Raw genomic sequence first — 27,982 nt, 5'->3', positions numbered from 1 at the left:
GAGGGTGCTGGAACCCGCCCCCTGCCAGGCGCGTGAGCCGCTGCTCCTCGGGGCTTTTGGCGGGCCCTAGCGCCGCCGCCGCCATTTTGTGACAGGCTTGTCACAGAATTCCCGCTCTGCGCGTTGTGAGGGGGCACGAGGCGTTTGCAGCTGAGAGCGGTGTCCCCGTTCCTGTCTGCACGTACACGGAGTTAAAGCGAAGTAACTCCACAGTGCTGAGGTATGGCTGTTATTAGCTACCTCTAATACAGTTACAAAATCATAATATAACTTAAGGTTAGGATTTTGTTAATGCTAGCGAATTGGGATAGAGCTCATCTCCTTTTTGTTTGCATTTTTCCTGCCAGAGCCATTCCTTCCAAAGTTCTGCCTTAATAATTACATTTTCCACCTGAAATATTTTGAAATGTGTCAAACTCAAGAGGGACTCAACTGAAATTTTAAGTTTATTGTAAATGGATAGATTTGTGACAAAGTCAGTATTTGCAAAAAAAAGCAAGATACGCTGAAAATAAGGTTATTTTCACAGATGGAGGGAAGGGACAGGTGCAAACACTGTAAAAGCAACCCACCAGGTACCTGTATGTTTTTATAGTAGCACTTTATTCAGTCATACCGAGCTATAGTTGCAGAAAGTACCTATTTAAAAAAAATCTAAGCTGTCTGTGTCAAGTCGGAAACCTTGTAGCTGCAGGAGAAAGACAAAGGGCAGTTATTTTAGTGAGTATTACCACAGTTTCCCTTAGTTCTGGCGGTTTGCATAAGGGACCGACAGGAGGTACAAAGACAGGGGCTGGAAAGCCTCGTCCATAGGCAGCGCTGAACAGACTCAGGCTATTTATGTTTTCCTGGGGGATGAGGACTCAAGGCCAGGCTTTGCCGCCTTTCCTCCTTGCAGTATGAGCTGTTTGTTGTCACCAGATGTTGTCAGACTGCGTTTGCTGGTATGTGGAGGAGCGCTGCATCCTTCAGCCTCCTTTGGAGGTGCAGCGTTACCTACTACTAGTCAACTCCTGAATTACACCGTCTGGGGCATCCGGGAAATACCTCAGCGCTCTGAAGGTCAATATTCAATTAATGATTAAAAGGAGAAAGTCACAAATGAAATTTCAGAGTTTAATCCTCTGGAATGTCTCCACTCAAAGCTACGTAATGCTTTGTCTTCCAGGGGCTCAGAGTGTGTTACACTAAATCAAGAATGGTTTGGGATACCGGATTCTAATTTTTTTCTTTTGATTTGAACGGAAAAAGGGAAATGCCATTAAGTATGTGGGCTAAATGAAAGGGAATACAAAAGCAGTCTTTGGTGAGTGGCTAGTAGTAGACCGGGTCAGATGCTTAGTTTGATAGTAACTGAAACGATAATGTTCAAGGGCATAAAATATGAGGTATAAGAAGTGGGAAAGAAAAGAAAAAAACACTTAAAGGAAGAAATCATGCTGCTAGATGTAAATAAAGCACAACGTTTTTTCTCGCCAGTGTGCAAGTGAATAGGTTCTTCCAGAAGCTATTGTCTAATGTTTGGGATGTTGCAAGACTAAATGATAAACATATGTTTACATGGCATTATTTTACTACTTGCTTCACTAATTTACATCAATCATAGAAACAGAAAGATTAATTAGAACGAGGGGAAAAACTCTATTCCTGCCAACATTTTCTTCTGTCTCAAGAAAGATTTAATATTAGCAAATGTATAGCACTGATTTTTCTGGTTTTTCATGTCGAATAGGGATCTCTTAAGTTAATGTATTGTGTATAGCTTCAATTTCTGTTTAAAATAGATTTATACAGCCTTCAAAGTTCATCTTCTTCTTCCTTAATAATCTTCAGCATCACCAGCACAGATAGCAAGTAAAGCACTTTCATAATGCCCTGAAGCAAAATGCTGCAAGAAAAAAAATAATCAACATTTCTGTGATTGCATGTTTTCTTAATTTTTCTTCTCTTGGTGTGTGACAAGGACTAGACTGATATTGTAAGGTTTTGTAAAATATTACACTGTTTTCCTAAGGATGCTAGGCCAAGATTTTCTTTTTAATTTCACATACCTTGGGCTTTGGTTGCTTGGGCACCTAGAAACAATCTGCCTTTGAAAGGTTGGATCAAATCTGTTTAATAGTTCTCAAGTTCAATACCAAAAAAAATCCTGAGCAATTTCTTACAGTTACTGCACAGCTTACAGTCGGATTAGAGCAACACAAAAAAGGTGAAGTGTCTTAGCAAGAGTCATTTTTGTACAATTAAACAGTGTCAGAGTTTTTCTTTAAGATACAGAGCAAGAGTACAAGAGGAGTAGTTCTTCTGAAGGTGCAAGGTTAAAACCAAGTTTTTATCTCAGTTTTGCACAAAAGTGGTCTCAGTTTAGCCTTGCGGGACAATGTGAAAGAAGTGTAGAAACTATTTGTGCAAACTGTTCCTCAGCGTACGCTGCCCTGCCCTGTTTATGTCCTCCTTTTGCTGTTGGTGAGGGACAAAATCACTAGAATGAGAATGAGTTGAGAATTCACTCTCACTTACTGAAGAAAGATACACTATTGTTTTTATACATTGCTTTTTTGTTTGTTTGTTTGTTTTTAAACCAAGTGATTGAATGGAGATGAACCTTCTGTATTTTTCTGGTAGGGCTTGGCATAGTCTGTATGGTGCCAGTGCTGAATACGTGCGAAAGTGTGTAGAAACTTACTTTAATGTCATGAAAGAGTGATTTCCCGTATCTCTCTTTGTATCGCTGTCTTATATTCATCAAGTCGATCTCACTCCTGGCAATGAGAATCCTTATAACTGTTTTGTTGTGAAACCCATAGTCCTAAAAAGAAAAGAAGATGAGAGGAAGCTTGATAGTTGGACAATGTGCGTTTGCCTATCTGTATAAACTCATATTAATGTTGACTAGATAAGCCAATTAGGCTACCTATAAAGATATCCTAGATTTTAAAGAAGGATAAGCATTCAGAGGTTTTATCCTGCAGAGTTTTCACATGCTCAAATAGTAGAATTCTTGTTACTGAATAACAGAGATGCCCCACATCTCAGTGTTTTAACCATGCACTGAATTTGTTTTTAAAAAACCTGGTGAACTTTTGTCAGTAGTCTTAGGTATTCAGTGTGTAGGTCGCTGTTGTGACCGGGGTTGTGGAGTCCATTCAGACGATGCTGAAGCCAGCCATCTATTTCGCAACAACTGCTGCCGAATGTGAATTTAGTGAGGTTTTAACCACTGATTTAGAATTTACCTAGCTTGTATTCAGCTGTATTTTATTTTACCCGTTTCTAAAGAGCTTTCCGTGCTGTCATTGTGTGGAGAACGGGGACATCTAGTGGCAATAAAAGGCATCGGAACAGGCTTGGGGTTGGGGCGACTGATGACCAAGGGAGATTGTTTAAAGCTAAATCGTAACTTTATCAGTTGTTTTAGTATGTTAGCATTTACGCACAAAGATAAGAGAACCTGCATATATACGTTGAGCCCCACAAGAGAATATGACTATTGTTTTTATGCAACGTTAATTTATGGTTTAATTCTTAGTGATCCTTATTAAGTCTCCAGAGACAAAAATTGCATAGTAAGAAAGGTGCGCATTGAGTTCTGCACAGCAGGGGGAGATACAATCCATAGAAAAGAAAGGTTTTCCATTTTTTAAAAAAATCGAGTTACCAGAATTTTTTTTTAATAGAGTTTAAATATTTAAACTTTTACTGTTACTGTTAAATCCTAACTGTTGCTTAAGCACTACTGCTTTGAAATTTATGTAGGTACCAACAGTTTTAAAACATGCGATCCCACCTTAAAGATTGTTCAGACTGATTTGTAAGTACTTGTTTAAGAATAATCAAGCAAAAAAATAGGGAAGCTACTTTTTATGGCATGTGAAGAAGAAGGACTACTTACATGAATTGCATTATAAAGCCTGTAAGCAAAGTAGGAAGGCTTGTCACGGATACAGAGAACTAGGAGAGAAGAGTTGCAACAGGTAAACATAAGATTATTATAAAATTAAGTTCTGTTGACTTTGGGCTCCTTGAAATATAAAGCTGGGTAGCGCTGTCCACGACTCGGCTTAAAATTAAGCTACCAGTTTTCGCAAACATAACTATGATTTTAGAAGTCTGGTACTTATTTGGGGTTTATTTTACCCGTTGCTGTTGCATCAAGGGGCTTATTAAATACCAGTGAATACACTCACGTGGCATCTTTGTAGAAATACTATTATGCTTGTTCTATAAATGGAAAACAAAGGCACATAAACCTTGGAACTTGTTTGTATACCACTGAAGTCCTGAAAACTTTGCCAATTATTTGATATGTGTAGAATCAGTTGGTAATGCAGTTATCATTGATCACACAAAATTGTTTATCAAATAAAGAACAGATACAAGTTCTGCTCAGTCAGAATCTAGTGGTGCATATATACACTTTTAGATTTACACAAACAGGGAAAAGTAGTTCAAATAGTCTTTTCTAATTATCTCTGAAAATGTAATTACACAATATAGGAGAGTAAAGTGGATAAAAATATCAGAAAAATAATATTCTTGATGCATCAGAGATAGCATACTAAGTATTTATTAAGAGATTACTGCTAGTATGAAATAATATTTTTACGTTACCTATTGCAACCAGTAATTCTTGAAAGTATCCATCATAACATTCGTTGATGGCATCTACTATGTCTTGCCCAGAGATATTTTGGAACTCCTGGAAAACTTGGGGGGAAAAAAAATCTTGCTTTATTCTAGTTCATTAATAATGATCAACTTGCCTTTTTTTCCCTGCTTCCTCCCGGTACTATAACTATTGAGTTGTTTTTTTTTTTTTCCCCCTGTTTATTCTCAGTGTTTCCTCATGTTTATATCCCCCAGGTAAGGCAATCTAAATGAGTAACCTGAAACCTGGCTCCCAGGACATTCTCTCTCTGGGTTCTCCAGTACTCAGTATACAATGACTGCATGCCAAAGTCTCTCTTTCACTGGAAGCTTTAATAGCAATCTCCGTTTACGAAACTTGTGAGAATGTCATGTCATTAAGACAACTTCCTTGCTCAGCTTGGCTAAAACTGGCCCAAGGTTCACGGATTGTGGCAAGAAGCCACAGCATGACATGCGTAACACGGCAGTATCCAGACATGGACACTCTCTGCATAATGCACGTATCCAGACTTACACACACAAATATACATGGTGTGCTTACTCCTTTGGGGGAAGGAGGCAAATGTTCAACTCACTGCTTATTGCAAAACTTACGGAGGACTACCTTACAGGCAGAGCCCTCGAATCTCTGTTACGGAAAGAGCAGAGCATAAGCAGGTGTGTTACATTATGTTAATCCTATCATCACCAGCCGTCCAGAAGTCATGACGGAAGAATTAATTTGTTGATCCATGACAGCAAAGTAGTTCTAAGCTACTGTTAGAAGTTGGCATAAGAAATACAGCTGGCTGCACAGTGATAAACTTGTCGCCAAACAGGCTGTTTTGCCACTGCAGAGCAAAAGACATCTCCAACTTGTCACCAAACAGATACAATAGGTTTCCTTTCTACAGTGGAAGAGCTGGATGATCTCACATAAATGTCTTGCAATCTGTAATTATGTCTGATTATTTTAAATAAAAATGTCCCATTATGTTTCTGTGTGTGTGTTCATTACGAGAGGGTGGGTGTGGACCCTGAAGTGCTCCCATCAAAAACTGCTTTGAAACTTCTGGGAAAAAGCTTAAACACAGCAATCTCTTTTCACATACACCCATTTGTTGAAAATACTTCAGCTGCCTCTCCCAGGGTGTTTCCGCTCATAGCAAAGAGTGACTTAGGAAAAATGCAGAAAATAGTTCAGAAAAATCTGCCTCATCCTGTTGTGGCATGTGTAAACTCAGTGCAGCCATAGCCTCTGCCTTTCTTTGGTCATGCATTCTCCTCTCTGTTATTAGGCATCCTGATCTCTCTCTGTCCTATCTACAGCTCTCGGTAGTCATCAGGCAAAGTTCCCTTTTGCATTACTTCCAAAATCCCATTAACATCAGTGGGAGTCTGAGAGCTCCAGCAGTTCACGCTTCGGTTTCAGGCTAATACCCTGCTGCACACTGAGCTTCTTGGTATGTAAACCATGGCTTTATTAGCAAGTCAGATTTTTCCTTTCTGCTCTGTGTGCAAACAGCTGACCCGCTGGATTACCCATCCACAACTGCTGGTAACTCTTGTTGCAGAGAATCATTTGCAGCATGTTTTTGTGTTCGCCTGTTTTCTGCTGACATGCTTCCCATAGAATCTAATATACCAGAAAAAGGAAAAAAAATGCAAAAGATTTTAAGTAAGTCCTGCATCACTTTTCAACATTTGTAGTTGGCTTTTTTTAAATGTTTGAGAAGCTCACTTCTAACTATATTTACCATCGCATCCTGAGCAGCTGCAGAAGGATCTGCATATCCTTCCATCCTTGTTCCCTGGGGGGAAAAAAAGATACATTTTTTTCAAAAGTTATATCCTAAAAGACTGTAGGATTATAAAGTTGTCTCTATATCAAGCTATGTTTCATTTCTTGAGATAACACATACGGGCTTTTAGATTGGCTTAGTGTATTCAATGGTTGATTTTGCAACTGTAGAAAATATCTTCAAGTTGTCACGTTATGTCTTCATTTCCTGTAAGAAGAGGAACTCTGGAATGGCAAATGGTCTTGTGAGAGGAAAAAATGGGGGAAGTGGATAAACCTATCCCATTTTTAGTCTCATTTTAAATAAGCTTTTACCTTACCGCCACCATCCCACCACCATTTCCAGTATTGTGGATGTTATATTGTTTACTATAATATGTAACTATGAAGGGAAAACAAGGATGAGAGTACCATTTGCCATTCACTGATTATTTCTTATCAATACACGTATTACCAGAGGAACCTTTTCTCAGTTTTTTTTTTCCCTGCGCAAACCGTAGGAGCAAGCACATCAAATAACTGAGATTTTGCTTGCTCATAATCATTGCCTAAAATTAAGATCCAAGACTAGGAAATTGTTTGACAACTTTGATACGTAAACCACAGAAGAATACTTCTAATTTTCCCATACATTTAATAGCTTTTCAGTTACACAAATCAGGCTGATATGCTTTAGTAAACATGCTATGATCTGAATTATATAGTTGTTAGAAAAAGAGAAGAGCACACAACTTTTGGAATTGCTTTTTAACCATAATTGTCTTGTTAGGGTACAAATCAGCCTCGGTTGCAGAACTCTTAACAATCTCAAGCTGCATGTAATCACTGCCTTAATGATACGTGTTTGAAGCAATTTAGTTTAGTTTAAAATTTACAGTCATTTTACCCTATATGTGAAAGGGAGAAATAAAATTATGTATTGGCTGCCAATTTGTAGAATGACTGATTTGTAGCTCTTCCCTGTTAAAAATGTTAATTTCTATTTTAATTAAATTGTAAGAATTGCACACAGTGGAATTCCTAGTAACAAGATAAATTACTTGAAGGAAATTATGCTGGAATGACTGCATAAAGTTACATATGTGAGAAAACACAGAAAGAAAAGACAGACAAGCGAACAGTAAAATAAGTTAAATAATACTCTACATGAGTCAAATGCCCACTTGCCCCAGTAACATTTAACAGTGACTACTCTTGGCATAGTTGTGCAGGAGAATCCCACAATACGTGTAATTCTTTTTTAAGTTGTAGAAGATGATCATATTTCAGTTAATATCCAGAAAAAGAGAATTAGAATAAAAATCTGTTTGTCTCACACTAGAATATTAGCCTGAATTTGTAACTCTCTTAATTTATTTAGGAAGAACTATAACTTATAACTTCTAATCTGCCTCAGTGCGGACATGAAAACTGTAAATACCACACTACAGCGATTGAATAGTTTGCTCTCCATAGGTGAAGCACATTTACTTCTATCCGTTGTGTGTCATCAATCCCAAGATTTAATAGAAATCGAAGCAAAGGGTGTCTGAAAAAAGCATTAAAGGATGCATTGGAAATGTTGCTATAGAATAATCTTCTGTAGGTTGCATGGTACTACAACTAGAAAGGATATATTTGAATGAAACGTCACTGAGTTTCAATGCAAGATCATATCCAAACATGGATGATTCAACTAACAATCTTCAGGAGTATACAGTATGACTGAGTGAAGCTGGCATTTCCTGCAGCTCTTCTTTAGCGTGAGAAAAATAGCAGTTAGATCTTGCTAGCGAAGAAGTTGCTGATTTCAGGCCTCTTTATCAATATCTGTGGTTTAAGAAAATAAGGACTAGTAATGTAGTCTCAGTTAATTTATTTTAAATTTGTTCTTTTGACCAGTAAAATGTGTCCCTTGGTTTTAGTAATGATGAGAAGTGAGGTTGCTTAACCTATAGGTCTTCATTTTTAAGAGCAAGGAAGAATTTTCATTATTAGGGGGAAAAAACATCCAACATTAGAAAAAAATATTTCCTGTTTATAGCTTCTACATTTGAAACGTCTGCTCTTTATCTCTATACCTCAGTGAAGCCTGCTGCTATTTCAAGTCTTATTAAGAACTTTTTCCCCAGACACACATATATAAAAATACAGATACACCTTATGTATGCTGTTATCTCCTGGCAGTCCTTTTGTCATTATTTGTTACTCTGGTTTCCAAAAGATTTTTAAGATAATGAGCACCGTGACTACAATGAGAATGCGAACTCATGATCTGACAAGGGCGACCAACTTTGTTGCATAAAACTACAAATTGGTAAAACTGCAAAAGTTGGTGTGTGATAGTGACAATTTGCCTGCCTGCGTGCAAACATACTGTGGTTTAGCGTATGCAGTAGCACAAAGAACATGGTGTTTAAAACAGAGAACGATTTAATACTTTCTTTCATTGTCAAATGTGACTATATCTCTGTTTTTACATAACGCCTAGACTGGATTATGAACCATGTATTATGACAACAGGGAAGACAGAGCTTTAAAAATGAGAGTCTCCTTTGTACATGCAAGTAGACTCCTTTTGAGATGAGACAGATTGAGCAGAGGGTCAACCGTTGAATATCCAGGGACTTACTCAATAACATAGTGTGTTGACCTTTGCCTCCATCTGAAAGCCAAAGTCAAAGTCAAAGTAGATCAAGGAATTCAAGTCCTCTTCCTCTTCTGCTCCCCCCACCCTTGTTCAAAAGTGTAGCCTCATTGAAGTAGCTTTAACCACAGTCACCTTAAAATTTGAGCCTTCTCAGATAGTATCAAAAGTTATGAAGAATTTTTTAGCTATGTAAGTCATACTACTTGTTTTTACAGTACCTGAGCAAGGTTCATGAGCGTATCTCTGAAGTGACCTGAAGTCTCAGAATCGATATCTTGTTGAAGATCATTGTTATATTCTAGGTTAAAGCAAAAACGTAGCATCTAAATCAAGTGAACATGCTCTGAATAGTACTAATGAAGGTTAGCAAACAAAGGATAAATGAATAGGGTACAAATACTTGTCCATTTTGCTGTGGTGATTATTTCACAGTAACGCGTACAGGTTCGGGGCTGGCGGGTCTGTCTGGGCCCTGCCGGGGGCCCTCCGCCACTGCCCCGCCTCCCTTGTCCACCCACCCACGGGCACAGCCCCACCACTGCTGCTGCTCTGTGGCGGTGGGATACTCGGAAATGCCCCATCAAGGCAGATGAGTGGAGTGTCCAGCCTGAGTAAGGGCTTTTTGAAGGAAAACAGCTTATGTACTTTTTTGAATAAAGCATGCAAAAGTTTCTGAAAATCCCCAAATGCGGCTTTGAGGTATTTCAAATGTGATAGGCAGCAATACATCTCAAAAATACTATGATGTATTTTCAGCTTTGAACATTTTGCTTCAGCCTTTTATATATAGTTAGGGAAGGGGAGGGGGAAGGGAACCAGTTAGTATTGAGAAGTCATTTTTGTCGTTCAGTTCCTTCATGTGTGCTCAATACATCCAGAGCACACATTGTACAACTGTTACCGTGCACTTGTAAAAAACATTACGCATTAAGTAGGCTTCTTTCATCTGGAAGATCTCCATATTTGATCTTGAGGCTAATATGTCAATTAGACATCTTTCTTCTGTGTCTACTCCCTGTGTGGAGAGAAGTGAATATGAAAAGATGTTGTTAGTAGAAACCACAGCTTTTAGAAGAAAGCAATGCTGTGCTTGTCAGAAGTAACAAAAGACTAGCAGTCTCTGCTGGAGCAATGCAGAGTGTGCTTTTGCGTAGTCTACCTGTTTAAATAGAAGATGACTTTAAATTAATAGTAGAACCCTGTATTTCAAATATATTCCTACTTAATCTGAATTTCAGCATGTACATTAATAAGTGGGGAACGAAGCAAGACTAGTGTTGACAGAAACATCATGGGAAGAATTTTAGAGCTTTAGTAAGAATTGAGGATTTGCTGAAAGAAATCAGATGCAAAGATTGAGCATACATCCCTAGCAAGTGTTCTGGCAATCCGAAGTAGATCTGAGCACAGCTTGTAGGTTGTGCTTCTATCTTTTTTTTTTTTTTATCTTTTTTTTTTAAATTTAATTAGGAATGTTACAGTCTGTAATGTCTACCATAGACCTTGGTGTTTAAGGAAAGGAGCATATCCGTGCATGCAGTGCTGCAAATCACTGTATTTTCTCACAGGATTTGAATTAATTTTATCCACTTGAATTGACATAAGGTACGCTGCATAAGCTACTTTTGATATGCACACATATAGTGTTGGTGAGTGTTCTGCATTTGGGATAACGGGAGAACATGACATTGAGCCTGAGCCTGGAGACACATAGGGCCTGTTTTTTACTTTGGCCATATGAATCCAGATCAAGATAGAATAGTACAAGAAAGTTTAACTTTGAGCCGTATTTAGAAAAAAATACAACTTCAGCAATCTTGTCAATAATTCTAAAAGTCGTGCTTCTAGTGCTACCAATGGTATTTCACAATCCTTTTAATGCCAACTGTAATTAAAAATATATCCATAGTTCTGGAAAGTGTGTTGGTTTAAGTGTCTGAAGGACAAGAAAAAACAGTGTTAATTTTTTTTTTTTGAGGGGATTGTCAAAATATCTAACATAGGCCACCTTGCTCAGAGTTGTATAATCTGTGTCTTATTTGTGACAGTGGACAGTAGCAAACATTCATGGAAAGGAAAGGAAAACAATGTTGAGCTCTGATCTGCCTTCCCAATTTCCAGGAATTGGCAATTTAGGAATATCCTGAGAAGGAATTTGCCAAGGATTATTATTTTCAATAGCCAATAGTGGACCTGTTTTCTAAGAATTTATTGAAGTCCTGTATGAACTACTTTGTGCTTTAGGCATCCACAATGCCCTGCGGGAATGAATTTCACCATTTAATTATATGATCTTCGAAAAAATATTTTTGTTTGCTTCAAAACTTCAGTTGTTTAAGGAGCACAGACTCAGATCCTGGGAAGAAAAGGAAATATTTTCTTCAAAATGTGCAGTCAGTTCAATTTGAATGGAGTGATCATTGCTTTGTCACAGAGTAATTTGTAAGTGTTTATGTAAAGACATGTTCTGCTAAAGAAGTATTGGTCCTTTCAGAGGTGGAGGCTTAGTGCATGGCACTGGCTGTTCAAATGAATTTTGAATAGGCCTTACATTTCCCTCTATAAATATTTCTTCGTTTACCAACTTTACCATGGGTGTTAAATGTTTCGTATTTGTTACATGGCAAGGATATTATTTATGCTAGTTTTAGCATTCCAATGAATAAACATATAGCATAGATTTCTGATGACCTAGTGTGCTACGTAGTAGGACACTATTCCAGTATACTAACTTCCAGCAGTTTATCAACCATTTAAATGTCAAAAAAATCAATTTAACGTACGTTCAGTGCCATAATTAGTGACTGTGGCTCTAAGCAATTCTGAATTTGACAGGTACCTTCAAGGCATGCCAGAGCTCGTGGGCATCATAGGAGGCAGGTGGATACATCAAGCCAACCATGACTTCTTTGAAGTGATGAGAGAGATTCTCTTTTAGGTCCGTTACCAGATCCTTGAAAAAGAAAAGAAAATGCATAGACAGGATTATTCCAATAGTCACACTCTATTAAGACAGCTTAAAAAAAGTATTAGTGGTTTGCTCTGTACATGAATAAAGATGAACTGTTGAAGATGAATTCTGGCTAAAATTAAGTAAGAAAAATAGTCTTTTAAATAGTACCTGCTTCTTCTAATAGTATGGGTGAGATGACAATAGACACACAAGCCAGTAGACCACATAGGATTGTTGATTTTCGGTTCATTAGAGTACAGATGAAAATTCAGGGGTTTAAGTGCAACTACTGCTTAAAGGCTTGGAAATGTGGATACCACAGCAGAGCAGCTACAGCTTCCCTTGGCATATTCCCTGTGCGAATCTGCAGGAGCTAAGCACCTTTGGAATCCCTCAGATCCCATAGAATACAGGCAAGTTCTTGTGCTTTTTTCAGCGTTACTCACTATGTGACTAAATGAAAAAATCATCCATATTGCTCCTGGTACATACAAATATGTGCTTTGGATTACTGGAAGGTTATGTGCTTCAGTTTATGTATATATTACATTCCAACGGAATTCACTGCTTTTGACAGATGCTGGCTTAATAAAAAGGAACCCTCCTCTTCCCCCGCATGTGTCTCAGTACTCGTTTGCCAGGTAGCTGAGTAATGGATGAGAGTTTGCTCGCCACTCTCCCCTTTCCTGGTAGCATCCTTCAAAACATTGCAAATGCCAAAAGCCTGTGCATTATACTGTTGCTGTTTCTGATTAAGAGGATACTTGTGCACTCTTTTTTAGGTTTGGTGTGCAGCAGTGGGCAGCTGTCAGGGGTAGGGTTAGGGTTAGGGTTAGGTTCTGACCTAAGTCTGAATTTAAAGGACTACCAGGAATGGTTCCCCTGATATAAACTATTATGTTTTCAGAGCTGCATCTTTTTCAGGCCTGTACTTTGGTTTTGATACATATCTGAATATAAATTAAATCAGTAGCTAGAGTAGGAATGAAGGAGGATGTATACACATTAAAAATTAAATTTCTGATGAAGAAACATACGCAGTCTTCAGTGAATGCACATTAGATGCATTTGACAACCACTAAATCACATGTGGGAGAGAAATTAATTCATTAAGACATTTCACTTCTGACAACATGCCTGTGGGAAAATGGATTAATAACACAAATGGATACTAATTAAAAATTACTCCTGCAATCAGAACTAAGGGAAGTACTGAAAAATAAGAAAAGACAACTCTAAGTTGTCCTTATTAACATTTCCTAACCATCGGTCTCCCAGAGGTCTCTTCCAACCAAATCGATTCTGTGATGCTGTCTCTGCTATAAGAAATCCTTGAAGGCAAGTTAAAGCTTGTCTGTATGTCTGAACCATGCAGCCAGCTCAGGGTTTTATTTTCTTTTTTTAATGTATTTCTCCTTCTAATGTGTCACACTTTGCATTTGTCAAATGAATGGGCATTATGACTACCCTATTGAGCAGACTGAGTTGAATTTAAGAGGGTGGAGGACTGGACTGACAGGTTTAGCATAGATTAAATTGAGGAGTGTAAATTGTTATTGCCTAGCTGTCTGTCTTCTCTGTCCTGCAGAGTTTACCACTCATCGGCTGGGACTGCCGAATGGCCCATTTGCCCAATGAGATATATCCATTAATACAGATTACAGCCAGTGAAATGCTACCACTGCTGTGTGCTGAAGTATCTTCTGAAGTGTAAACTGCAGCAATTCAGGGCAAGTTCCTGCCCAAGATAGCAAACTTTTGAGGGATCAGTCAAATAAACTGCGTGGAGTGCTAACCAGATTAGGCGTGTCAGTATATCTGCTGTCACAGGTGAGACGGACAAAATCAGCATTCCTCTTTCATTTCTGGACTAGATTAGAGCTAATTTGTACTGACCCCTGTTTCCACATGGCAAAAGGCAGAACTAGGTGGGGTTTTTTGGAAAGCTGTCAAGAGCATCTTGATATGTCTTGTGCTATAAAGTATACCCAGTGCTTAATGGATTCATTTAAATTAAAATTGTGGGAGTGTATGCAAGATGCTCCGTGAGTTTCAGAATTTTCTGTAGCCCATTGCTGGAATATCAAAGTGGTTTTCTTGCCTTTCCCTTCTATTATTATTCATAGTTTTAGAGACTGAAATTCTTAAATATGACATCTGAGGTTTTCTTTGGCTTTTTTATTTCTTCTATCTTTAGGTCTGTGGCTGCTGGCTTTATAACACTTCAGGTTGACTCAATATGGCTGAGAGGTATAAATTTAAAATGTTTTCATAGGGATTTATTTATCTGTTTATATTTTTATTTTGGATTTGAAGGGAAAATCCAGATAGGTAGTGATGAGCAAGTCAATAATTACTCTCTATGAATACTAAATATGGCAAATCATAACTCCATTCCTGAAGGACATTTGCAATTTGTTATTGAAATGTCATTAGTGTTATCTCTAGGTCATCTTCATGTATCAGAGGGCAGAAATTAAAGATAAAAAATTATATGGAGCTTTTGAATGTTTTCCCTTGTTAACATGGTAGGTTCAGTTGAAACACTCTAGAGAAGAGATTAAAAAACCTTAGCCAGCCGCTATGGCTGGAGTAGAGAAGGAGCACTGTCTGGTGATTAAGGAGAGAAATAAGGACTTGAAAGGCATGAGCTTGGGTGCTTTACTACCCACCTTTGGGTAACTTGACATCCTTTAGTTTTCTGTAGGTAAAACTAAAACTCAGTGAGGAATGTTGCATAGATAAACACTGGACTTGTGTGGTTTGCCTGTGTAATGGTAATGGTAACCTAATAAATACCTCATAATAGGAAAACACTTTTAATCATTCAGATCCACTGATTTCAATCATTGTCACAGTCTTTAGAAGGTAAGGATACCCACGATTCAGTTGTTATTCTTTTATGGTCTATTTAAAACATAGCCATCCATTCAAGGCTGCGTCTAAAATACCACAAATATTGTGTGTTCATCTTTTTATAACAGTCCAAATAAATAGTCCCATAGGTGAGTAACAACACAGTATCGACCCACTACACTGGTTAAATCCAGCTCTTCTCTTTCCCCCAGTTCTAGGAGAGTACAGGGGTGTTTCAGCGTATTTAGACGTCAATGGTTGTGAGGTATTTTGGTATACAGGTGGCACAAAGGCTGTCTCTGGAAAACTGCTTGTCTACCCAAAGAAGAAAATACACTGTTCCACTGCTTAACAGACTGGTGGTGTGAGAGACTACCACATCAGCAGTTAATGTGAAGCTTTGGAATGAACCATTTCTAGTGAACTCTAGTTAAGGCTGATGGCTGTGCAGTAGGATTTCTCCAAACTCCCTGTACTCACTCATACCGATCGATTCGATGGCAAGCATACACTGACCTTCAAGGCATTTTCCAGTGAGCCATTGGTTCTGCAGGCTTTGGGAAAAGAAGAAAACTGGATTCTGTGTAAAATGTTTGGCTGGCTTTTATTAGGGGAAGGGCACGTCTGGTCAGTTTAATCACAGCATTTTTCTTTAGCTTTCCAATAGTATCTAGTTTCATACAGCACTTTTCATCACTAGATTTGACAGAGATTTTACAAAAGGTGTTGCTGTTATTTTTGCCCTTATGTAGCTGGGGTAACTGAGGAAAATGCAGGCATTGCAACTTTCCCAAAGTCGTTTGGTTAGCAATAGTACGTCTGGAAAGAGAATGAGAATATGTATCTCTGTGTATGTTTAAGAACTCATGTAACAAAAATTACCTGCTCCTATACAGTAAATATGGATAAAATGCTCAAAGAAGTGCTAACTTTTTATGTCTTAAATTTTTTGAAACATTTTTCAGACTCATACATTTAACATTAAGCAGCTCAGATGTGTATTTTGCTAAGTATATGGATGGAATTACATGGTATGAGGTCTGAGAATGTCAGCGCTTGAGAACATTAATCAGTGCGTGAGTAAGATACAACCACCGGTAATTGTTGATATGGTGTTTTTCTTTGGTGTTTCAACCCAAATACAATACTATTTTATTATGGAGTCCAAAAACTTGAAAAAAGTTCCAAAACCCAGAAACCCCCAAAACCACATAGCAGAAGAAATAAGTCTGTCCAGAAATTCAGGTTTGGTCAATAGAGGAGGAGAATGAACTACAGAAGAAGGAACTTTCCATGTCCCTTTTTTTTTTTTACTGTATGCGTGGCAGATGTACTTCTACTGCTATATGAATGACAATTTGAAACGGTCAGAGGTATCGAGAGTTACATGAGCAAAGTTGTGTGTCAGTCTGCTGGTGCCAGCCAGCGGTCTGCCAGGCTTTTGGTTCCAGTGACTGACCTGAGAGAAGGGCTGACCAGCCGCCCTGGAGAGAGACAGGGGAGACAGAAGTAATGGAAGTAGGAAATGGCTCTGCCGTACCCTGCCATACATGTCTCTGTACGCCTCGGCGATCATAAGCCGCTGTGAATTGCAGCGCTGCGTTAGGACATCAATCAACACATCTTTTTCACAACCTGTAAAGGAAACACGACACAGACTCTAAGTTAACAATGTGTTGTTATTTATTTACATTGGTGATTGTTCATGTTTTGTTCAAGAACATTAACCTAATTTCTTGAAAAAAATAGATTGACAGATCAATATCCCACTGGTATTTACCAACATCAGTTGTATTTACTGTGCTTATGTACCTTTCACTTGCTGGTGTAATACCAGCCAAAAGGGAAGTAGTCTGTTATTGTCAGATGCATCACCATCTCTCTCAAGCTCAGTGGATTTGAAAGCATGAATAAAACAGATAGAGTCTTTCATCTATTCAGAACTAGGCACACTGGCGCAATCTGTGGCTGAGCCTGAGAAGTCATACTTGTATGCCCTGTTGATATTGATTAAATTGTCATTTCAGGATGAGGGATCTCTTTTATGAGGGTGACAAATTATGGTCAGACCATTTGCTGAAAAACTGAAGGATATATATTTTCAGAGGAACTGTATGAAATAAGTTATGAAGTTTTAAAAAAATACAGTATTATAACCGATTTCCGAGGGCATTTTGTTGTAGATTACCTATGATCTTTTGCTTGATGGCTAGAGCATACTGCTAAACTTCTATAATGAATTAGTATTTACTGCTTATGAAAAAGAAGATAATGATTAACATATTCTGAAAATTATTGTATCATTTTAAAATTTTTTTCCGTCCCAAAAGTTGGCTCCTGGTAATCTCAGATAGCAGAGCATTTTAATGACATTCCAGCATAAATGTTTCTCCAAGTGTAAATCGATTGACTTTCTCACACTTGCAGCAGAGGTGAATTAGGTTGGGAAGCATGGGGATCAGCTAGCATCCAAATGGAGTAGGGTGGTCTCTCAAGTTTCTACCAGTCATTTTTATATAGGCATATATATACATTACAGATACACGTTCTGTACCTGTTACAGCCTTGTTAGGCAGGTTTTATCGTATAATCTATAACTGACACATTCCATTTTGACACAAATGTAATTGGACATTGAATAATTTTTTTTTTCTTTTTAACCTGGCAGAGGAAGTCTGTATTTGCTCATTATACACCAGGTTTAGTTCTCTTTCTCCTGGATCATCTCACCACAATTACACCAGCTTTTTAGCAAGACACCGATTTAACATCGGGCTGATTCATTTCGATCAAACTCAAAAAATGAAAGTATTGCCATGTTAGCAACATTGCATTAAAAGTACTGTTTGAAGTTCAGCAAAATGTTTAAAACTTTTCATCTGTAGCCAACTTAATCGAAAGATACTTCAGATTCCCCTTGATCAGTCATACTCATTGGGGTTCATTTGACATTAAGTCTGAGTGCTCACATTTCCATTAAAGAAACTGAAAACGGAATGCAGGATTTGGAGCTGTACAACCTTGTAAAAAGCCCAAGGGGTATAAAAATTCTGATACAGAAAACACTTTTAATGTGAGGAAAATCTTTCAGACAGTAAAACCAAGCAATATTCTGACCCTTAGCAATATCGACAATGTTCAACAGGAAAATACAAAAATCTGAACAGAGAAAAAAAATGCTTTGATGAACAAAAATTCTTTTGTACATAGACTGAAAGCAAAAATCGCTTCTGAGTTAAGATAATAAATTCTTTAAACTTTCTACTCCATTTATTTTTATTTCTTGATGACTGATTAAAAGACTTAACAGTCCCTGGTAATAGTTAATTGTTGAAGTTACAATTAAAAACCTTTCCTTTGTTGGCCTTCACTGTAGTGACATAACACAGAATACTGTTTTCTTTTTCTTATTTTCTCAAGGAAAGCATTCATTACTGTAAGCGTTGGTACAGATTTTAGATTAATCTGCAGCACCTCTTAGTTCCCGTCAATGCAAATACATGCTTTATTTGGGCATCACCAGTGTGTCTTACTGTGATACCCTGAAGAATCAACAGATACGTGGTGATACTTTTATGATGAGTTTTTATTTTGCCTAATGCTTGTTATTTTATGAGAGCTTTCTGAAAAAATAGACGTGTTAGGATCAGTCAAGATACTCACTAATTCCCTGTAGGGCTCCTCCTAGCAATTGGGCATCCATAACAGGGTTAAAATTCGGAGCGGGAAAAATCGTTCCTTGTATCTGCTAAAGGAGAAAGCAACCTTTAATTTTAGAGGTGTTTTACATCTATAGCACTGCATATATAATTCTGTTGAAAACCAACAATCATAACATTAAACTGTCTTTTTTTCATGGGGAGCAGGATGCAAAGTTTTTAATTTATGAAACAGAATGTAAACTTGCAGTAAACCGTAGGAAGACAGACCATATTGGAGGAAATTGCCCCTAGCGTGAGTTAGGCCTGGAAAAAAAAATAAAATTAATACTAATTGGGGTTTTTTTTGCATTAAAATGTAACCACATTTTTGTGTCTCTCTCTTTCCCAACCTTTTTCTGAAAAATAAAAGGTCTTTCAAAGTTAATCCATAATATCCTTGACAGTCTTCAATATCTGTTTCTCAGGGTATTTCTAATTTGAAAGGACTAGTGAGAAAATGATGAATGAGATACGTAGGTTGCTTACAAACCCAGTGATTTTTTAAAAGAAATGATGTTACTGCTAAGTGTGAGAGCGCTTTCTGATATGCCATATAGAAGGCATCACCATTTTTCTAGTTGCTTTGTAACTGATCAAATTACTGTCAGTTCATTCTCAGAGATACTTTATTTCATGTATTTTTTCTTATTCTTTTTAAGAAATCTGTGCATAATAAAAGGGACTGATTCATTTTAATAGAATCACAGACCCATACATATACAGAAGAAAATAACTGAGGTTGAAAGCGACTTAGCTCTGTCCCCTGGTTAACCTCTGTAGTTCCTCTGAGGATTCTACCTGCTTTTCCAGACGTATCAGGTATAAAGGTTATCTTTTATGATGATTCTGGGTTGCAGTCAATACATCTGATCAAAATGACACTATTAACTTGAAATTTACATTTCAAGGAAAAATGGGATATATTTTATAAATACAAATAAGGTATTTTTACAAATACCTCCTAGAATCAGGAGTTACACTGGTTACACTAATTAATTTGTTTGTTTGTTTGTTTGCTTGCTTTACATGCACTTGAAAGCTTTTTATATGTTGTGCCTTCAGTAGTAATGACATACACATACAGATTTTGTGTGTGGCTACTAATCATGCTTCCCTGGCTTGCAACTCTAGCAGAGGAATTAAAAAGCACCAAGCAAGAAGCGGATATTTTAGATGAGAAGGAAGACATCATTTCTTGATATATTTGATCATTACTTTAGACCCACCAAGCAAAGGTAGGGGCAACAAATTGTCAGTGGCTAAGTGAGGAAAAGAACGTATGGTCAGAAATTTAACATTTTTAAAGGACTCAGTTTAAAAAATACCAATGGGACAACATGCCTTTACACAAAAAAGAAAGAACTCAGCAGTAGAAAAATAATCCTTCTGCACTTTGTTCATCATTTAAATAGAAGGTCCTACTTTTACAACTGAACATAAAATATAGTGCCTTTTTACTTGTTAAAACAATCAGGAAAATAATGAGGAAGAAAAATCTTTTGGAGATGCGGAGATAGATGCTGGCCTTAGAGAAGACAACGAGACCATGCTGATTTCTGTAGGTTGATATATGTTGTTGTAGCTAAAATGAACTGCAGACTCCTCCTTAAGATATACTCCATCCCATCTTCCTTTGTCAGCATGGGAATTGTCTGTGTACCCTGGGCCTCACTTGTCACTTAAAGTATCTCTGCAGATATTAGCCTCAGAAATTGGGAGTTTATATCCTCGTGGCATCCTAGTCACTGACAGTACACACGCTTCTTCAGACGGCGTTCATCAGAAGTTCCCTAGGCACGTGCCGTTTGCAGCAGTGCGGAGTTTCAGTGCCGTTTGGCCAGATGGTACACGAGGCTCCGGTTTTTCCCCCCTTGCTGACGTGTCCGATAATGCTGCCCTTACTTCAGTCATCATTTGCTGCAGCTCAGGAGACAAAAATGCTTCAGCTTTGTGCCTGGTCAGCTGGACAAACCACCCCAAAGCTTACTAATAAACAAAATCAGTATGGAAAGAAGTACTAGAAGACACTGTTAGAATGCAGAATCAAAAATATATATTGATATATGCTATGAGTTAGGAAAAAATGAAATTTAGCTTTCTGGTCCTGTAAATCATGCTTCCCAGAATGTCTGAGACATAAAAAAGCTCATCAGTCTTGAGAGGAAAACCAAAACCAATCCAAACCCAACACATCACCAAATATTATGTTAGGGTTGCCAAAACAGAAAACATTTTGATGGCAATAATAATAACGAAGAGTAGGATGCAAATGGATGCAAGTAACAGGTATGAGGTTCAAAGACTTTAAGCCTGCACTTTAAACGAAATGTTGAAAGCCCTTTGGTGTAGTTTTATGGGGAGAGTGAAAGAATGAAAGAGCTGCTGTAGTTTTACATTGTTGAGCGAGACTGAATGCTTACAAAAATTGCGTGTACTGAGAGATAAACTTGAAAGTTGTGGCAGGCATTTTGTTTTGCAAAGATTTGTTACAATCTTGTCATATTTTGGAAGCGTCTGTGGTTGCAACATTCTGTTGCTCAACATTCCTCAAGAAAATACAGCAACACAACACTCACCTGGGGAAAGCTGGGGCTCTGCTTCCAGAACCTAGGGCCCGGGGTGCAAAATTATGTTTCCCCCCAAAATTATACAGCGTTTGCATTCTTAAGCGTGCCTAGGAAATGCATGCCTAGCAGAAGCGTTCATCACTGCACAGACTGCGGGAGCAGAACAGTAGCGGCATTTGGTAACTGAATGAAATTACAACAGATTGAATTTTGACCAGGGAGCAGGCAACTACATGGGAATGGGTTGTTCCTTTCCATTATCTTCGGTTAGAGAATTTCTACTGCCCTGTTTTGAAGCAGGGCATTTGTAGGGTTAATTGAACACCTGAGTGTAGTTACACGTACAGCTATTTCACTTCATTCATTTCCACTGAAGCCAGCGGTGACTGACCAATAAACCCCTGTAACGGCAGGAGGCTCGGATGAGCTGGGCAAGGGCAGCGTGCCCATGAAGCTCAGGGAATAATGCAGGATGTGACTGACCACAGCTGTTGCCAAAAAAGCTGATCTTATCTCGACACAAAGGTGGCCTTTGCTTTAGGCAAACACCTATCAAGAGTTGAGTGGATGAACTGGTGGTGTAAATATTTATACCCGAGTTTATTAAAAGGGTGTGAATGTCTCCCTGAGTTAGCCAGACCAGCATGAGGGGAGTGAATACATGCCTTAGCCCAAAATAGAGTATAAATACTAAACAACTAGCAAAATAATTAGGAAGAGAGCAATGGGCTTGAGCTGGCTTCAACCTATGTACTCCTTCCCGGTGACTGCGGATGCCCAGCATTGCAACACTGAGCATATCATAGAGACCAGTAATGAGGATCTCATCAGTATTACATTGTGCTTTCAGTACATTTTGTGCTGCTCTGCTAGACTGAAAATCTTGTGTAAAATCACTAATCTTCAAATAAATAAATTTCAGCCTTTTGTGGGTGGAATATCTAAAAGAACCTGGTGACAGAGTACTGGACTCTGACATCAGGACGGTCAGTTTTGAGTCTATGGCCATTTCTGTTTTGCTTACACAACATCTTTTTCTCTCCTAAGCTCTGAAAAGCATAGGGGAATCAATAGTATGATCTCCTGACTCTTCTACATGCCTTACGATGGTCACTACAGGGATGCTAAGTCATTCTCCCATTGAGATTTTTCTTACTTAATGTTTATTTTTAAAAACATACTTAATTCTTCCAAATATCCACCAGAAGATCCTGAATATCAAGTGAAATTTATGTGAAGGAAAAAAGCTACCTACATAGAGAAGAAATAAACCTTTAAACACCCTCCAGTGCATGAAAAGTCCAACAGGGCTCTGAGTAATTCAAGCAACAGCTCCCCATCGATCAGGATGAATTATTAGGAAGGCCATAGCACTGGTACCATCATCAGATTCCAACAGCTTTGAGACAGCAATCACATTACAATAACTCCTTCTGAAGATTAGTCGAAAATATTTTACAGGACCAGGGAGCACATCATAAATCAACGTGAATAAAAACCTGCAGAATCACTATGGCTTCCTCTGCAAAATAGAAAACACAAGGTGGCAACTGCTATTAGACAGAGCATCAAGAATTACTATGATGATTATCTTGAAAAAAAAAAAAGGGGGGGGGGGGGGAGAGGACCCCATTCTGTGCTTTTATTAGAAGCCACCCTAGATAGAAACAACGTAAGAAAAATTACTGATGTGCCTAACAAGAGCAGTAGTAAACTGTGACAAAAATCAGTACAGACCATATTGTGCACCTTGAGCACTAGACTGCTATAGAATAAAGACAAAAGAATTCAGGAGAATAGGATCAGCAGAACAGTGGCTTAAGCCAGGGGGGAAGGCTAGAATTGCACTGACATCATCTTTCCCTTTCTTAAGAAGTAGTTTGACAATTAAAGTCGTTATTGTTTAATTGTAGTTCAACACTTCTAGGTTATAATTGATAATGTTAAAAATTAAATTCCGGCCTTTCATCTACAGACTGAATAAGTTTATTTGATTTGTAAAAAGCAGGCTCTTTCAAAGTTAAACTTTTCTGATCAGAACTCTAAATGTTAATTCAGCTTTAGTCTGCTGAAACTGGCTTTATCAGTGAAACTTTTTAAAAGACGAAAATCTACTAAAATACCCACATTCGGCTGTATGTCCTTAATCATTAAGCTGTTTTAAACCCACACCAGCTTATACTAAAGAGTCAGGGACTATCTCCATTGTCTGGAAGGAAGGCAGACCAGGCCCTTACTGCTTTCTCTGTCCCTGGGTTTAATATATCTGAGTTTCCCTCTGTAGGAAAGTCCCATTTTAATTATTTATCTGTAACCAGCTACTGTATACTTAATACCAAAATTCAAGGCAGTATTCTCTCTCTAGACTAAAACCGAGTATGGTCTGTGTCTGCCTTCTTCAAATACAAGTGATTCAGAGGTTCAGTGGAGGACAAAATAACTAATTGACATAGGCACTGAAATCCAAAACTGCTAAAGTCAGGAAGATGACGAGACTTGGGTGGGGGGGAATAAAAGATCTAAGATTGCTGCTCACATCAACTTTGTGATCCTGAATTTTACACTTAAAATAAACATTATGTTACTGTTTGCTGTGAGTGGAAATTGCGCTTCATGGCAAAGCTAAATTCACAGCAGTGAAAGTCACGTTGTGGTTGTCTTGGTGATGTCAGAGGAAGAGTTAGGGATACGTTCGCTGAAAATCATTTCTCTAAATACAATGCGCTCCATCCCACCCACACAAGTAAGACAAAGCTGTGATTCAGAAGTAACAGAAATCTTTTGAAATTTGAGAAGAGCAGGGACTTTTTTGGATCACTTATCCTTCTTACTGCTAGGACTATCCAAATCTCATGGTGTCAGTGGAGGTATTTTTATTGATTTTAGGGAGCTTTGGGTCATGCCCTTGGAGAGCAAAATTGATTTACACCGTGCGGAGGAAAGCAAGGAGAGCTTGTTGATGGACAGTAGAGGGTCTCCAAGGTGGTGAAAAGGCTGGAGCACTTGCCCTGTGAGGAGAAGCTGGGGGAATTAGCCCGGAGAAGAGACAGCTTTGGGGGAACCCAGCAGCTGCCCTGCAGTACCTACGCGAAGAGCATCAAGAACATGGAGCCAGGCTCTTAGACTGAGGTGTGTGAAGAACGAAAGGCAATACTCATAAAACAAAGCAGGGAATGTTCTGACTGGATGTGAAGGAGACATTTTTTTACTTCTACCAAGCAGTAGAAGACGTTGCCTGAAGAGGTTGTGGAGTCTCTGTCCTCAGAGGTTTTAGAAACTGAACTAGGCAAATCTCTAACCACTCTGGTCTGAATTCACTGTTGACCCTGTTTTGGTAAAGAGGCTGGGCTAAATGACCTACCAACCCTCCGCTCAATCTTATCATTCTATAATTCTTTTCAAAGCCAAAAATTAACAGGAATTTCTCCAATAACATTTTAAAAATAAGTAAACATTATCAAACACCCATTGGTCTCAGTGACGTGGGATTGAGTGATAAAGAAACTTGCATTGTGCTCTGGGGGTCAGTCCTGTAGGGTGTACACCAATTGCAGACATACTCTCTGAAAAATTCTAAACTTTTTGCAGGATCAGGCACAAAACTTGACATTTGCGTTGGTGATCACTGGTGTCCACTGTACGTAATGCGACTATTTGAATTACCATGCTGGTAATAATTGTGTACATTGTCAGTAAAAAACCACTATGAACTTCATGTGCAATTTATTTATGCATTTTCATTTCCCAAAAGGGAAACTAGTGAGAGTATAATGAGCATGGAGCCTAAGAGATTTGACTATTAGGAGTGACAGACTTTGATACTTGCACAGAAAATAAAGTTGTTGTTTATAGATATTAAGTGAGCCTAACTATAAATGTCTGTATGGAAGCTACTGCAAGCCAGTTTATCTTTAGCAGTCATAAATCAATCACATTAAAAAGATTCCTTCCCTAAATGAGTTTTATTTATAATAAGCTAGGGCGGATCCCATAGTAAGGAAGGTGTTCACTATTTCACCAGTATCTGAATGTAGTTACACCTTTCCAAAGGGACGTTAGCGTACATAGAAACTGCAGAGCTGAACTTTTAAACATCTGGAACCAGATCAGAGTCAGTGCAGACAGCTCATTATTCAGCTCTTTCATGGTAAATACAGTCATTCATCAAAAAAAAGGAGGGGTTATCTAAATATTGCCTTAAGGAAATACTGATCTAAAAAGCATAAAGGAGAAATATGGGCTAGGTCCTCAGTTGGTGTAAATGTACATAACTTCATCAAAGTCAGTAAAGCTTTGTTTTACACAAGATGATGGTTAAACTTAGATAATCTCCTAACTCCTCTCTTACCCAGACACCCTCCAGATATCCCGATTACTAATACACTGCATGTTCCCATGATCTTCCTAATGAACATTGTGAACACTCATGCATTCTTCTGCGGCTCGTCCCAGATTTGCGTATGTTTAGATATGTTCATTAGTACAGTGGACAGGATATGGTAACACTAAACTTTTCCTTCAACCTTTCCCTGCACTCAAAAATATCCATCCTCACAAGTGCCTACATAGCTGTTTTGCTGGCCAAACAATGTCACAGTTACTCAGTTTGGGTGCAAAAATGTGGATTTTGTGGATGTTAGGACGGTGTATTGTTTTAAAATACATTGTTTTGTGATGCAAGTTGTTCTGTGAGCATTGCAGCTGGTAACAACTGGTTTCTTCCAGATTATTTTGACTCTGTGTTCCTACTTATTTCCTCCAGCCACAACAAGAGCAGTTAATTTCCCTTCCTTGTTCTTTGAATCTCCCATCTGCATTCACAATCCATCAGGTCCTTTCCGAGTCAACCACTGGCTAAGTAAAAGACAGTTTGTCCTGTGACTGGGTCCAAAGTATGCATGTACTGCTTGGCTAATGCTAGGCCGATAGAACAAATGACCGTTGAGTTTAAACTGCTGTAATTTTTTAACTGGAAAGGGAATTTGGTTTCCCTCACCTCCATTGAGCAGCGTTTTGCCAAAACTTCAGAAGAGATTGCTGCTCCTCTGCCAAATAATATAGAAATTCACTGTCAAGTTCAAAGTTATGATGGATGGACAAATAGACAGAAATACAGCCAACTTTTCTGAGGAAACCAGAGGGGAAATGCCTGGTACGGTCACTGAAAGAACATGAAGAATTCCGCAATTTATAAGACTGTTTTAATTTTGATATCTGGGTTCTAGCATCCCTCATCACATACGCAGCGTTTTGCCAGAGCACTCTCCGCAAGCCTAGTCTATAGCAGGGCAGGGCTTTCTGCATTAGAAAGAAAATGCATTCAAAGAGCAGCTAAGGAAAGTTATTTCTGAGAGCAATTTGGCCTTTTTATGGGTTAGTTTAGACCATGTGCTTTATGGGAGCATGGAGAAATGGTTTTCATGCTGTCTTTCTTCTGCAGTATCCTAACGAAATGGATATCTATTATTCAGAAGGAAGAAAATCAACAATATTTTGCTTTTTTTCGCCCAAAGTATCCAAACACTTAAAGGTATGGCAAACAAATCTCCAGAGGCGATTCAGTGATTTTTGACTTTAAGGATTTTAATCCTCTTTCTGATGCCAAGATACCTTCATCTACAAAACCACAGATCTGTTTCCACCGAGGTGGTCCAGGTGGGCACTTAATACGTATCTCTGTGTGTTTGCACATGTGCATTGAAGTCTTGTGAAAGGGACTGATTCCAAAACAGCTGTGCAGGCAGAACAGGTTTGTGTGCTGTTAGTGGAGTGAATCAAAGCAACAAAAGAGATTGGAACGGGACTGTAACATTTGTGCTGAGTCTGAAAAATGATACTTGCGCTCTACCTTCCTTCTGTGCGAGAGCAAGGAAGTTACAACTTTTGCTGACCAAAGCCGTAAGCAGTTCAACGAAAGTACCAGTAAAAGCTGAGGCTGCTTTTATCAAATTATGATGTGTAAAGTTCAGGCAGTTCAGTCTTGTGATGGAAAAAGCAATCCAAAGTATGAACAACCTTCTAATAATATTTGTTCAGTAAGTCGTTCTGCTGATAATAATCAAAGTCAGACTCCTTAGTCTGAATGTTTCCCATAGGGAGTATCTCCTAAAATAAAAAGCTTGCTTTATTTGCTAACTACATGGTAGGAGCTAGCTATACTTTTGCAAAGATATCCTTTGTGTGCAACTTTGTTAAATAAAAATTTAATGAGTATTTTGATTTACTGTGAGTTTATTGTATGTGTTACACTTCATTTGAATAATATATGATACAATAACGGCAGGGGTGCTTTTAAACATAGAAAATTCTTTCTCCAAAGCCTCCCATCTTGCACTGTATATGTATTTTAGAGAGGTCACAGATGTCATCTTATCTAATTTCTGGTAGTTTTACCTCTGTGGTACTGTGGGGAGCCATTTTCTGTATGTAATCTCCGATAATGATGTCACTCTGCCTTGCTGAATCTGACAGAACTGCTGCTGTTAACATTTTGTACATCTCACTCTTGATCTTGGGGGACTCCATCCTATCCAGTTGTTCATATATAACGTATGTAGTTACTAATATGGGTAACATTAAAAATAAAAGGAGATAATCTTAAAGAACCAAGTAAATTTTGAAAGTAATACTTCAAATTCTTTTTTTCATGTCTCTTATGCTTCTGAATTAATGGATAGTAATGTTGTGGGATTCCTTGAAAAATATCTTTAAGTCTGAAGTGTGCTTTTAAGACTTGTTCTCAATCTAAGGTTGTGTTTAAGAAGAGTAGACAAGAAATTAATGTGACAACCTCCTCACTTAGTCCTGCGAGAGCCTTGCTTTCTTGCTCATGATTTGCTAGAAAGA

The 27,982-nt window shown here is 38.2% G+C and overlaps 1 protein-coding gene across 1 annotated transcript; it reads right to left on the bottom strand.

Annotated features, from left to right (window-relative positions):
* Positions 1-1,819: 1,819 nt before the first annotated feature.
* On the bottom strand, positions 1,820-27,661 carry ANXA10 (annexin A10). The gene is made up of 12 exons (XM_009706948.1): positions 27,530-27,661; positions 18,532-18,616; positions 16,409-16,503; positions 11,899-12,012; positions 9,984-10,074; positions 9,278-9,357; positions 6,387-6,440; positions 6,172-6,265; positions 4,612-4,707; positions 3,893-3,951; positions 2,687-2,809; positions 1,820-1,888 (listed from the first exon to the last, which is right to left on the bottom strand). The coding sequence occupies exons 1-12, from the start codon at positions 27,659-27,661 to the stop codon at positions 1,820-1,822; spliced, it is 1,092 nt and encodes a 363-aa protein (XP_009705250.1).
* Between the last annotated feature and the right edge of the window lie 321 nt (positions 27,662-27,982).

The sequence above is a fragment of the Cariama cristata genome, unplaced genomic scaffold (assembly GCF_000690535.1).
Source record: "Cariama cristata isolate BGI_N322 unplaced genomic scaffold, ASM69053v1 scaffold5529, whole genome shotgun sequence".
Classification (NCBI taxonomy): domain Eukaryota; kingdom Metazoa; phylum Chordata; class Aves; order Cariamiformes; family Cariamidae; genus Cariama; species Cariama cristata.
Note: the sequence above shows the minus strand (reverse complement) of the source record. Positions and strands in the feature narration are given on the sequence as shown.